At 38.2% G+C, this 14,238-nt stretch overlaps 1 protein-coding gene across 1 annotated transcript in view; it reads left to right on the plus strand.

Moving 5' to 3' along the window:
- Window positions 1–14,238, plus strand: part of RAB31 (RAB31, member RAS oncogene family) — a 142,470-nt gene that overhangs the window by 95,554 nt on the left and 32,678 nt on the right. Inside the window, exons 4-5 of the mRNA XM_012812174.2 lie at window positions 1,324–1,395; window positions 2,433–2,539. Coding sequence (XP_012667628.1) covers window positions 1,324–1,395; window positions 2,433–2,539 — 179 coding nt within the window. The remainder of the gene's footprint in view (window positions 1–1,323; window positions 1,396–2,432; window positions 2,540–14,238) is intronic.

The raw sequence follows: 14,238 nt of genomic DNA on the forward strand, positions 1-14,238 counted from the left end.
ACAAGCGCCCGGCCATTTTTTGGTTGCAGCCATCATTGTTGTTTGGTGGGCCTGGGCTGGGGATTTGAACCCGCCACCTTAGGTGTATGTGGCTGGCGCCTTAGCCGCTTGAGCCACAGGCACCGAGCCTCATGATTGCTTCTAACCCTAATCACCTCCTAAAGGTCTTACCACCTAACACCATTGCATTGGGGGTTACGGTTTCAACGTAAGAATTTTGAGAGGAAATAAACATTCGCTTTATAACCTTATGCCACTAATCAATTCCCTATGATGAACCTTTAGGTGTTTTCAAGTTTTTGCTCCCATATTCAACATAGGCATGTATTAATACTTTGCCGTGTGTGGTTATCACTACAGGGCATATTCCTGTAAGTAGAATTGCTGGGTCAGACAGTGTGGACATTTCACCTTTTGATGCATTAGTGGCTTTGAAAGAAGATGTATGAGAGTGCCTCTTCTCCCATACCCTCACCTATCATTTTATTATGAAAATGATAAGCATTTTTCATAATAAATACCTCAACATTGTTTTCCATTCCTTTAGTTCTAATTGAACATGTTTTAAATTTTTAGCTGGTTATTTGTATGTCCACCTCAGTGATTTACCTATATATAGCCTTTGTCCATTTTTAAAAATTGAGGTATCTTTTTCTTGTTGGCTTTCAAAACTCCTCCAAAATACTTTTTTTAATTTGAAAAAAGATGCAAATTAAGACCAGCCCTTCTCCAAAATATACATAAAATGTATATATTCTGAGATAATTATCTGTCCCATTTGGGGTGGAATGATTCTAGTGACCAGTGGTACTTGCTTAGTTTACATTTGGCAGGACACTTATGGAATATCTCCTCATGTGTGTGCTTTAGGCTGGCAAGAAGACCCGGAGCATAGGCGAGCCGTCTAGCCCTGGGGCAGCTGCTGCAGTGGCTCCTTGCTAACAACTCAGTGAGGAGCCTGTGATCCGTGCCAGGCCAGGCTCCATTAGCTGACATCTTTTTCTTACTGCTATGTAATTATTCTAATGAGATTGTCCTGGACCAGTCATATGAGAGGAGTAATGATCAATGGAGAAAAGAAAATTCCCGAGAAGACAGCATTTAAGACAAAGTTCATTTTTGTTCTTTGCCCAAGAGTAGTGTAAGCATATGTGTATTTGGGGAGGAAAACGTATTATTTAATATGAACCCTGGAAAAATTAGAGGGGGAGACTTTAGGGATTCAATAGGGATGATTATAGGATAGAAATGTTATTATATTTAATGTGGGATTGCATAAAAACTGTTCACCTTAACCTAAAACTGTCCATTGTTCTTCAACAGTTTCATTCACTGGCTCCCATGTACTACCGAGGGTCTGCTGCAGCAGTTATAGTGTACGATATCACCAAGCAGGTAAGGCCGCCTCCTATGGAATCTAGATGCAATTTATGGTGATTCCCTGACTTAGAAAGACCAACACAGAGACGGTATGCTTGATCCTCCAGCAGCTTAGCACTCTGTTGAGTGTATTGCACCAATATGTAGTGGAGCGTCTCACATTTATCTGCTAAGTTAAATAAACGGCAGTGACCATTCATTCTTAAAATTGATCGTGGAGGCAACATCCTGCCTGCTAGTGCTATTGTCCAGAAAGTCAGCTTTTTAAGAAAAGGGAAATTATTTTTAACTTCTGCATGTTTTATAATTATATAATGTTATTTTCTATTAGTGTTTTAATCATAGTCTATACTTAAAATGCCAAGGATAACATTTATGTGTATATAAGTAAACTCGCGTGTGTTTGTATATATACAATATAAATATAAATGTGTTTTTAGTTATGTTAAGGCTCCGGGGTATCCATCAACAAATAGCTGCAGTGGTGGTTTGGTGACATTTATTTTCACCTCTGAAAATTGAATTATTTACTTTTTGATCTGGAGTGCTGACTCAGTGCATAAGATCATTAGCTTAATGACCCATTACTGTTACCTTCCATGAGTTCCTGACCACTTCTACCTATATGTGGTGTCGACCTTGGCCAGTTTCCTAGAGGACAGCTATGAGTGAAGGGCCAAAGGGAAGACCAGACTCTAAATATGTTTATTTTTTTCCTGATATAGGTAAGCATGAACACATCCTGTTGTCCTTATTCAGCTAGAGTCAAGGGTATTGGTTTAAATTAATGTTATTTATGGAAGAAATCACTAATATGGGTTTCTTAACTTGATCAAGTTTCAATTTTAGAAAATGAGGCTTTGATATAGGCTATTTAAGTATAACTTAGCTAATGTTAACTTTGCCTACATAGGCATAATATGTTATCCTATGTGATATTTTTCTCCTAAAAATATTTTTCTCCATTAAATTGTGCTGAGTCTGTATTTCTGCTTGGTTGGAAATCTGTATTGATATGTCTTTCCAATGACTCATTTATACTTTTGGTTTAGGATTCATTTCATACCTTGAAGAAATGGGTTAAAGAGCTGAAAGAACATGGTCCAGAAAACATTGTAATGGCTATTGCTGGGAACAAATGTGATCTCTCTGATATCAGGTAAGATGCATTTATAAGTTTTTGTGCATTTCATATCCCATCCCGGAGTGTCTGCAGTTAAAGAGGTATTATGCCTTTGTTATTTTGTCTCTTTCCAGTGTAATAATTTAATTGATGGCCATGCACTTGTCCTAGCTACTCAGGAGGCTGAAGATTACTTGAGCCCAAGGGTTTGAGGTTGCTGTGAGCTAGGGTGACATCACGGCACTCAACCCAGGGTGACAGAGTAAGACTCTGTCTCAAAAAAAGCAAAAAAAAGAAACCAAACTATTTTATAGTATGTGTTAGAACTACTTTGCCACATGCACTGGGATACTTTATAGTGTCCATTAGAACTACTTTCCACACCATGGCTTCCCTCAGTGAGAGTGGCTTGCTGAACTTTAACTTCAGAGCTTTATAGGGGCCCAATCTACATGGATTACACATTTGATGATAGCTTTATCTGGCCTAGTAAGTTAGCTGCTTTACTAAATAAATATGTTATAAAAAAGGAAATAGTGAATTGTTATCTCCATTCCCTTGGTTAATAGTGAATTCTGTTATCTCCATTCCCTCAGGAATTTTAGTACTTGATTTTCATAAAGATAGCTACATCATGCTTCTGGTTTTCCTAATCTAAATATGATTAAGCCGAAGTTAAATAAAAAATGAAAATGGATCTTGCAGAAGCTCTTAACATGGCATTTAACAAATTGCTGTGTTTCTTTGGGATTTCAAAAGCTTTATATCACATCACATCAGGTTGGTTTCTAATAACAGCCACAAATACCACTTAATCCCTTGTTTTTCTGGGGATTGAACAAATCATTAACTCCCCAGACTTGGTTCAGATATTTACCCTCTATACTATAATCTTCAAGCAGTTTGCTAGTCTAGTATTCCCAGGAGAATTGCTTTAACCTGTGTCATGGGATGGGCGGGTGCGGTGGGTGGGTGCTGAGAAAAGGAGCCACTATCTCTAACACCTCCTAATCCTGGGCTAATTGTGGAACTTTAAGAGGAGCAAAGCCTCATGTGTTCTGGGAATGCTGATGGCCTAGAATTTAAGCAAAAAAAATGTGAATGGTATCAGGACTCTTGGTTACATGGAACTAAAATCCAATTGAAATTCATCTGGATTGGGTGCCATGGCTGACACCTGTAATCCCATCTACTCTGGAGCTATGATTGCACCACTGCACTCCAGCTTGGGTGACAGAGCAGAACCCTTCCTCTAGCACAAAAAAATTAAAGAAAAAGTAGAAGTTCATCTCAGGAGAAGGGAGAATTTACTGGAAGGTACTGGTATCCACATGGTAAACACAGGGCTCCTTTAGTTCTGGTATTTGGTGTGTGCCAGTGTTAGCCTTCAGGAGAGATACTGGCCTAGCATTCTCTCTGGTTCAAGTCTGAAATGCCCCAGAAGGATTTCCTCACGTCATGACTTAGCCAGTGGCCAAGAGAGACTTCAGACAGCACAACCTTACTATGAAAATGAGAGGGTGGTGACCTTGGAAAGGGGCAGTTTCTAGCCTGGCCAGACTACACATCTGTGACATGATGGCTTGGCTACTACCATGCGGTCTTTCAGGGTAGAGCTCACTGTTCATGTGTGCTGGTCTGGTGTGCTCATGTGGGCCATCCAGTTTGTGCCCAGCTTATGTGTGACTTTCAAAATGTCCCGTCTAACACAATCCTGTCTTCTCACGTCCAACCATAAACTCCCTGACAGCTTCTCTGTCTGTCCTTAGTAGGAGACAACCCAAGGCCATCCAGCTACTGCCACCTGGGCTGCCATCACAGGGTCCCTGTCCCTGGAGCCCAGACTCTGGGCAGTGTCCTTTCTCCTTAGTGAGGTCTGAATGTGTCACCTTAAAACCCAGCAGTTGTGTTTTAAAGTGTGACATATGTATTTTTTGTTATACACAAAATTATTTTGGATGGTACTTATTGAATTCAAGGCAATAACTGCCTTCAAACCTCTGAGGTTAGTGAGAAAGGCTAGTTTGCTGCTAATAAATTTTTGATTTTTAAACATTTATTTTTATTTTTTTGAGACAGAGCCTCAAGCTATAGCCCTGGGTCGAGTGCTATGGCGTCATAGCTCACAGCAACCTCCAATTCCTGGGCTTATGCGATTCTTTTGCCTTAGCTTCCTGAGTAGCTGGGACTACAGGTGCCCGCCACAACGCCCGGCTATTTTTTGGTTGTAGTTGTCATTGTTGTTTGGCGGGCCCTGGGCCGGATTCAAACCCACCAGCTCCGATGTTTGTGGCTGGTGCCTTAGCTGCTTGGGCACCACCCAATTTTTAAACATTTAATATATTCTTTTGAGATAATTTGCAAACCTTAAAATTTATATGTTTTAAGTATACAGTTCAGTGAATTTTAGCATATGTATATAGGAGTTAACAATTTTAGAACATTTCTGGCACCTTACAACATCATGCCCGTATGCGATCACTTTCAGTCTCCCCCTGTGGTTAGCGTCTGGCAACCTCTAATCTACTTTTTTGGCCCTCTAAATTGGCTTTCTTCTGGACAATTTATATAAATGGAATCATAGAATGAGTGGTCTTTGTGACTGACTTGTTTCACTTAGTGTAAATTTTTGAGGTTCATTGTGTTGTAGCATCAGTGTTTCATTCATTTTTATACCTCAATAATATTTCATTATATGGATATGCTACATTTTATTTATTCATTTCCCAGTTGATATTTGAGTTGTTTCTACTTTTTTGGCTTTTTTTGGGGGGGAGGGACAGAGTCTCACTCTGTTATCCTCGGTAGACTGCTGTGGCATAACAGCTCACAGCAACCTTCACCTCCTGGGCTTAGGTGATTCTCTTATCTCCTGAGTAGCTGGGACCACAGGTGCCCACAACAATGCCCGGCTATGTTTTGTTGCAGTTTGTCCGGGGCTGGGTTTGAACCCGCCACCCTCAGTTTATGGGGCTGGCATCCTACTCACTGAGCCACAGGCGCTGCCCTACTTTTTTGGCTATTATGAAGAACGCTACTATGAACCATCAGATACAAATTCTGTGTGGATGTATATTTTCATCACTCTTGGGTATGTACCTAGGAGTGGCGTTTCTGGGTCATATAACTGTGTTTAACAATTTGAGGAACTTACACTTTACTTAAGTAACTGCATCATTTTATACTCTTACCAGCAATATGTGAAGTTTCAGTTTATTCTCTTTTTGATTATGGCCATCATAGTGGGTACTGTGATTTTGATTTGTTTTCCTAATGACTGATGATATTCAATATATTTTCATATGTTTACTGGCCATTTTCAATATTTTCTTTTGGAGAAATTCCCTTCAAACCCTTTGCCCAATTTCTAATTGCATTGTCTTTTTATTATTGAGTTGCAAGACTTTTTTGTATATGTGTATGTATGGATATATAGATACACATACATATACATATATATATTTTTTCTTTTTTAAAGAGATGGCATCTCACCAAATCACCTCGACTCGTCACCAGCTCTTGGCCTCAAGTGATCCTCCTGTCTTAGCCTCCCATGTAGCTGGAACTGTAGGCATGAGCCACTGCACTCAGCTAGTTCTTTGTGTTCTGAATGCAAATCCCTTACCAGATACATGATTTGCAAATATTTTCTCCCATCCTATGGGTTGTCTCTTTATAGTCTTTGCTGTGTCTTTCGAAGTATGAAAGTTTATGCTCAATTTATCATTGTTTTCTATTTATCGCTTGTGCCCAAGGATTGGCTAATTGAAGATCACAAATATTTACTCTTATGTTTTCTTCTAAGTGTTTTATAGCTTTGGTGCTTACATTTAGGTCTGTCATCCATTTTGAGTCAATTTTTGCATATGATGTGATATAGAGGTCCAAATTCATCTTTTTCCATGTGGGTATCTCATGGCCCTAGCACCGTTTGTTGAAAACACAGTTTCTTTACCACTGAATTTGGGGGGGCACTTTCATCAAAAATTAGTTGTAAATGTGGTGTTATTTTTGTTTTTAATTTCATTCATTTCATTGATATGTCTGTCCTTATGCCAGTAGGCACTATTTTGATTGCTGTAGCTTTATAGTTAAGTTTGAAATTAGGAATTGTATATCCTCCAACTTTGTTCCATTTTCCAAAATTGTTTGGCTTTTCTGGATCCTTAACATTTTCATGTGAATTTTAGGTCCATTTCTCAATTTCTACAAAAAAATCAGCTGAAATTTTAATTGGGATTGTGTTGACTCTTTAGATCGATTTGGGTATTATTGCCAATTTAATGATATTAAGTCTTACAATCCATGAACATGCAATTTATTTTCATTTTATTTAGGTCTTTAGTTTCTTTTAGCAATGTTTTATAACTTTCAGTGTACAAATCTTTTATTTCTTTTGTTACATTTATTCCTAAGTGTTCGATTTTTCTTGGCATTGCAAATGGATTTTTTTTAATTTCATTTATGGCATGCTCACTGCTAGTATATAGAAATAAAAGTGACTCCTATGACCTTACTGAACTCATTTATTAGTTCTGGTCATTTTATGGTAAATCGTCTGGCATTTTCTATATATAAGAATATGTTATCTGTGAATAAAGGCAGTTTTGCTTCTTTCTTTCCAATACGTGGAATTTATTTTTTTCCTTGCCTAATTTTGCTGATTGGAACTTCCATTACAGTGTTGAATAACAAAGTGGTCAGAGCAGATATTCTTGTCCTTTTCCTGATCTTAGAGACAAAGTAGTTAGTCTTTCTCCAGGAAGTATGATGTTAGATTTGATTTTATATAGATCCTCTGTATCACGTTGAGAAGTTCCCTTCTATTCCTAGCTTATTTGAAGGTGTTTTTTTTTTTTTATCATGAACAAATGCTGGCTTTCATCAAATGCTTTTTGTCCATATTTTGAGATGATCATGTAGTTTCTGTCCGTTGTTCTGTTAATATAATGTGTTATGTTGATTGATTTTTGGATGTTGAAGTAGCCTTCTATTTCTGCAATAAATCCCAGTTGGTCATGATGTTTAATCCTTACATATTGCTGTATTCAGTTTGCTAGTATTTTGTTAAGGATTTTTATGGCTGTATTCATGAGGGATATTGGTCTGTAGTTTTCTTTTCTTGTAATGTCTTTTTCTGGAAATTGGTATGAGGGCAGTAATGACTTTGTAGAATAAATTGCTAAGTATTCCCACCTCTGTCCTCTGTCTTCTATAAGAGCTTGTGAAGGACTGGTGCTAATTCCTCTTCAAGTATTATCTAATTTTTTTGTGTAGTTCATGGTATTTTCTTATGATTCTCTTTTTTTCACTTTAATTCCATGATGTCTCCTCTTTCATTCCTAATTTTAGAAATTTGAATTTTTTCTCTTTTTTCTCATTTAGTCTATCTAAAAGTTTGTCAATTTTGTTGACCTTTTCAAAGAACCAATTTTTTTGTTGAATTCTTTTGTTTTTCTGTTTATTTCCTTGCTAATTGTTATTTCTTTGCTTCTGTTTGCTTTAGATTTGCTTTTCCCTCCTTTTCTAGTTTTCTAAAGTGGAAGGTTAGCATATTTGTTTGAGATTTTTTTTAATGTAGGCATTTGCAGTTACAGATTTTCCTGTAAGCACTGCTTTAGCTGCATCTCATAGGTTTGGGTATTTTTTTTTTAATCAATCTCAAAGTATATTCTAAATGATGTTCTAACCCATTGTTTATTTAGTAGTGTTTTAATTTCTACATATTTGTGAAGTTCCCAAACTTTGCCTAGTGATGATTTTTATTTGTTTTATTTTTATTTATATATATTTTTTGGAGATAGTCTCACTCTGTTGTCATGGTATTATAGCTCACAGCAACCTCAAACTTTTGGGCTCAAGTGATTCTCTTGCCTTAGTTTTTCTATTTTTAGTAGAGACAGGGTCTTGCTCTTGCTCAGGCTGGTCTCGAACCCCTCAAGAAATTCACCCATGTCAGCCTCCCAGAGTGCTAGGGTTACAGGCCTGAGCCAACACACCTGGCCTCTATTGATGATTTTTAATTTAACTCCATTGTAATCTAAAAAATACTTTGTATGATTTAAGTTACTTTACATTTATTGAGGGGTTTTTATCGCTTAGTATATGGTCTATCCTAGAGACTGTTTTGTGGGAACCTGATGTCACTAAGTACAGTAAACCCTCCATACCAGACCCCTCCCTACACTGACTACCTCCCTACACTGACCCCCTCCCTACACTGACCACCTCCTTAAGTTGACCTAATTTTCATAGATTGGTCATGCACCGTATGTACTCAGTAGAAGTTCCTTATATTGAGCGCCTTCATATATTGACCAGTTTGTTACAGTCCTTTGAGTGGTCAACTTACAGACCTTCTACTGTTTTTTTTCTCTTTCTTTTTAAATTAAATCATAAACACATAGATCATGTATATATTAATGCATTTGTGGCGTACAATGTGCTGATTTCATATAGAATTAGGAACACTTACATCACACTGATTAATATATACCTTGTATCATTTACTTAATTATTGTGTTAAGGCATTTATACTATGTACTAATAGATCCGACATGTACCCTTGCATTATGCGCCATATGTGTGATCTCACCAATCACCTTCCCTCTATCGGACCTCCCCCATCACCTCACATCCCCCCTCCTCCCTCCTTCATCTTGGGCCATAGTTGTGATCTATTCTTCGTATGAGAGTGTGAATGATTGTAAATTGGTTTCATAATAGTACTGAGTACATTGGATATTTTTACTTCCATTCTTGAGATACTTTACTAAGTAGAATATGTTCCAGCTCCATCCAGGTAAACATAAAAGAGGTAAAGTCTCCATCTTTTTTAAGGCTGCGTAATATTCCATGGTATACATATACCACAATTTATTAATCCATTCATGGGTTCAAGGGCACTTGGGCTTCTTCTATGACTTGGCTATTATGAACTGAGCTGCAGTGAACAATCTGGTGCACATATCTTTGGTATAAAGTGATTTTGGGTTTTTAATAATGTTCATCATCAAGAAATGCAAATCAAAACCACTTTGAGATAATCATCTAACTCCAGTAAGCGTGGCTCACATAGCAAAATCTCAAAACTACAGATGTTGGCATGGATGTGAAGAAAAGGGAACACTTCTGCACTGCTAGTGGGAATGCAAGCTAATACATCCCTTTTGGAAAAAGCATGGTGAATACTCAGGGATCTAAAAGTAGACCTGCTGTTTGATCCTGAAGTTCCTCTACTACGTCTATATCCAAAAGACCAAAAATCACCTTCTACTGTTTTTAATACCTATTTTCATATTTGCTCTTCTTCCTTAGAGAGAGAGAAAGAGACCCTAAGGTTGAGGGCCTTCTGCAGACAATTGTATATAGCTAGCTATGATTCAATTATATTTTGCCTATATTGTGTTTATTTTAGGATTTACCTTCTTTTTATGATAATTGATACTAGTATTCCATTTATGATAGCAACATTCAGTTTCCTTTAAAATGTTTTAAAAAGTGGAAGTTCCTTATGTTAAGCACCTTCATATGCTATGGCAAAACATAACATGGTTATCTACATAGAAAATCCCAAGGAATACATAAATAGGTTTAACAAAGTTATAGGTTATAAGGGCAACACAGAAAAAAAATCACACTTCTATATACTAAATATAAATATGCAGAAACCGAAATTAAAAACAATGCCCTTTACAATTGCTCCAAAGAAAATGAAATACTTAGGAATATACTTAAAATATTTATAGGATCTATATCTGAAAAGTATAAAATACTTATGAAAGAAATCAAAGAAGACTTGAATAAATGGAGAAACAGTGTTCATGAATTGAAAAGTTTCAACCTAGTCCATTCTTTCCAAACTGATCTATAGATTTAAATGCAATTTCTATCAAAATTTTAAAAAGATTTTTTTGTAAACATAAACGTATTCTAAAATTTATATGAAAAGTTGCAGGCTCTAGAATAGCTGAAACAGTATTGGCAAAGAAGAATATAATGGAAAGAATCACTCTCTGCTGTGTAGCTGTAGCAACCAAGACAGTTTGGCTTGGCAGTGGGATGGACACACAGATCAATGGAACAGAGTGGAAAACCCAGAAATAAATTCATATAAATGTGCTCAACTGATTTCTGACAAAGATGCAAAGGCATCTTCAATGGAGGAAGGATAGCCCCTTCAACATATGTGGTATGTCGCCACCTGTCAGGCCCCTAAGGCCCTAGTCTTGATCACCGCCAGAAGGAACCAGGCATGACGAGGATTAGAAGTGCAAGCTTGAGGGAGGCGAGCTAGCCCTTCTTTGCAGGGTAGCCCCAAGCAACCTCCACACTGGCCTTTTATTGAGACAGAGCACTGCAGGTGAGGGGAGTAATTAACAATGACTACATGGTGAAGGCTCGGGCTCTTCGTCCACAAGGAACACGTTAGCTGCACCCCTCAGCTGCAGATCATCTGGCTCTTGGCATCCCCTACATTTCCCCGCTCTAGTATATTAAAGACATTTCTGGATAGGTAAGGGAGAAAATTTGTTGTTGGTTATTTCAGCCATTCTCCTTACCCAGGAGCTTTCTGCTAAGTAAAACAAACAAAAGGGCATATAGGTATAATAAAAGTACACCAACTGAACTAATCTGGTTATAAAGGAAACTAATTTAGTGAAACTAGGCATAGGGGAAAACCTGTCCCCTTTGTGTTAATCACCACCCAACTATGTGCTATGGCCTGACCCATAGGGCTCATGACGCTTCCATGGGAAGTATTAAGCACAAAGCTAAGTTAGGTGGGGAAAGGGCTGCACCGAACTGAGACCCTTTCCAAAGAGCAGTATAACTTTAAGTAAAAATCAGCTGAAACATAAATCCAACAAGTGAAATTCTCTTACTTCGACTGATAACAGGGATAACCTTTACCTTAAAGCCTGCTATTCGAGGTCTTAGTTGTCATAACCTTCCAAGGTTTAGAAGATGCATCCCAAGCTTGCCTGCAGCTTAATATACAGCCCAAAATAATGAAATCCTGTATCAATCTTCTCACTCTGAATAGAAGTTCCAACTGCCTCTTTAGGGGAAAAGGGTGCTGACTGCCCTTAACTGCTTCCTGCTGATGATGGACAGTGATATGGGAGAGGCAGCTAGAGTTCCCACAGAGGAGATTGATCCAGGGTTTCTCTATTATGAAATTACCTAGGCTATGGTCCTGTGAATAAAAGAAAGTTAGTGAATATAAATTTGTTAAGGTGCTGGAAAGGTTTCCTGCTCATGTCAAGGCTTAATCCAGTGGGCTGGTAACCACTGCTTCTCTTGATGTTCTGTAATAATATGGGTAAAACTTTGACCCCTTTGCAGTACATAACCAGGCTTCCATTCTGACTAAGAGTGAAAAGAACTCTAATGAGCATATACTTAGGACTATTAAGCTATACGGGCTGCTACCTTTCCCCTCCTTTTTATATACAAACAAAATAATTTTTAATGTGGTAAGGGCAGTTCTTCCTGTTATCTAGCCCTTTTCTTGCTAGGCAAAGTGTGGTAATTGACAAAGTTCCGAATTCCAGGTATGGGCTCTTTAAATGAAGAAGCTCAATACAGATGTAAACTCTTAGCCACTGCCAGGGAAAAGTTGTGATTGTAATGCTAATTCCCTCAAAGGTCTTTTTAAGTTGAGAAAACAAACTGAGAAAATCTCAGCTGAGAGAATTTACCATTTCTTTAACTATGCAAACTTTAATGGATGAACAAAAGATAATGCTTTCTCTGCAATCTTTGCAAGCAAGGATTTTTCTCTCACTATTCCAAAGGTTTTGCTACTCATGGTCCTAAGTCCACCCTTCACAGATCTCAAAAGACTGTTATTCGTGGACTAATGGTTCCACCCTTCACAGTTCCTCTCAGAGGCTCTGTTACTTGTGGTCCTCAGTGGTACCACCCTTCACAATTCCTTGATAGCAGAGTTTTTCCTGTTTTCAAGCTGCTTTTCCAGTGAAATTTTGGCGAAGTGATTCCAGACTCTTTTTTCAAACGGAGTTCCCTAGCACAAAAGTGGTTTAACTTTTAGTTACTCTTCCCTCCCTTTGTTCTCACCTCTCATAATCTTCCAAAGGCCTCACTTGCTTTCCAGTGTCACTTCCCCTTTGGGCCGTGTCCAGGCTCTTTTATCTGGACCTGGTTATAGTACACAGACACTGATGAGAGGTGGGTTACCCCTTCACCTCACAGGATAACCAAATATTCCACAAACATATTTAATCTAATTATTCTCCATCATCATCCATTGGTCTGGTTTAATTTCCCCAGTTTTACACTGAGGCACCACAGGTCTAACCAAGCTGGCAGAATGCTCCCATGGCATAGAATTGAATTATACTGTTTTTCTGCGAATAGTTTGAAATAAAAGAAGTTAAAAAAACACCTCACTTATTTCATGCAAGATTCCCTTGCTTCTAGATTGGCCATAAGGTCCCACTTGCCCTGAGTGAAGTTTCCCTTTGGACTTCCCCCTACTGTCTACCAAAGGCTTCACTTACATCCGAGTGTCACTTTCTCCTTTGGTCCACGTCCCTGGTGTCCTGTTGTGTCCTACTCCTACTGCATCCTGTCATCTTACACCAGATGTCGCGACCCATCAGGCCCCTAAGGCCCTGGTCTCAATCACCGTAGGAAGGAACCAGGCATGATGAGGATTAGAAGTGCAAGCTTGAGGGAGGCAAGCTAGCCCTTCTTTGCAGGGTAGCCCTGAGCAACCTCCACACTAGCCTTTTATTGAGACAGAACAATACAGGTGAGGGAAGTAATTAACAATGACTACATGGTGAAGGCTCAGGCTCTTCTTCCATAAGGAACACCTACGGATGAGGTCCACCCCTCAGCTGCAGATCATCTTGCTCAGATGTCATCTGGCTCTTGGCGTCCCCTATAGTACTTGGACATACATAGGCAAAACAAAAACAAGATCTAACCTTACATAAAATTAATGTGTGTCAGGCACAGTAGCTCATACCTATAATCCCAACATGGTGGGAGAATCAGTTGATCCAGAAGTTTGAGGCTGCAGTGAGCTATGATGACACCACTGCATTCCAACCCAGATGACAAAAAATAAAGTCTAAAATGAATCATAGGCTTTATTATAAAATGTAAAACTATTACATAAACTTTTAGAAAATCTCTTAAAGAAAATGTTTAGGATCTGGGGCTAGGCAAAGAATTAGACTTGACACCAAAAGCAGAAACCTATATAAGGAAATATTGATAAATTGTACTTCCTGAAAATTAAAAATATTTGCTCCATGAAAGGACATGTGAAAAGGATGAAAGATAAGCTATGGACTGGGAGAAAATATGTGCAGACCACATATCTATAAAGGATTAGCATATAGTGTAGACTATATGAAGAGGTCTGAAAACTTACATGTAAAAAACACCTAATTTGAAAATGTGCAAAAGGCATGGACAGACATCTCACCCAAAAGACTATGAAGGTGGTAAACAGGGATATGAGAAGATGTTCAGCAGCATCATCAGACCAATCAGAATGGCTAAAATAAAAGGGGTCAATACCTAATGCCCGTGAGGATATGGAAAAACTAGGTTGTTTGTTTATTACTTGTGTGAAAGTGGCACAGCAGGTCTTAAAAACAGTTTTGGAAGTTTCTTATTAAACTAAACATGTGGTTATTGTAATGGCCTAGCAGTCACACTCATAGGCATTTGTCTCCGAGAAATGAAAACTCATG

Source organism: Otolemur garnettii, unplaced genomic scaffold (genome assembly GCF_000181295.1).
Source record: "Otolemur garnettii isolate 467f Iridium unplaced genomic scaffold, OtoGar3 scaffold00193, whole genome shotgun sequence".
NCBI classification, from domain to species: Eukaryota; Metazoa; Chordata; class Mammalia; order Primates; family Galagidae; genus Otolemur; species Otolemur garnettii.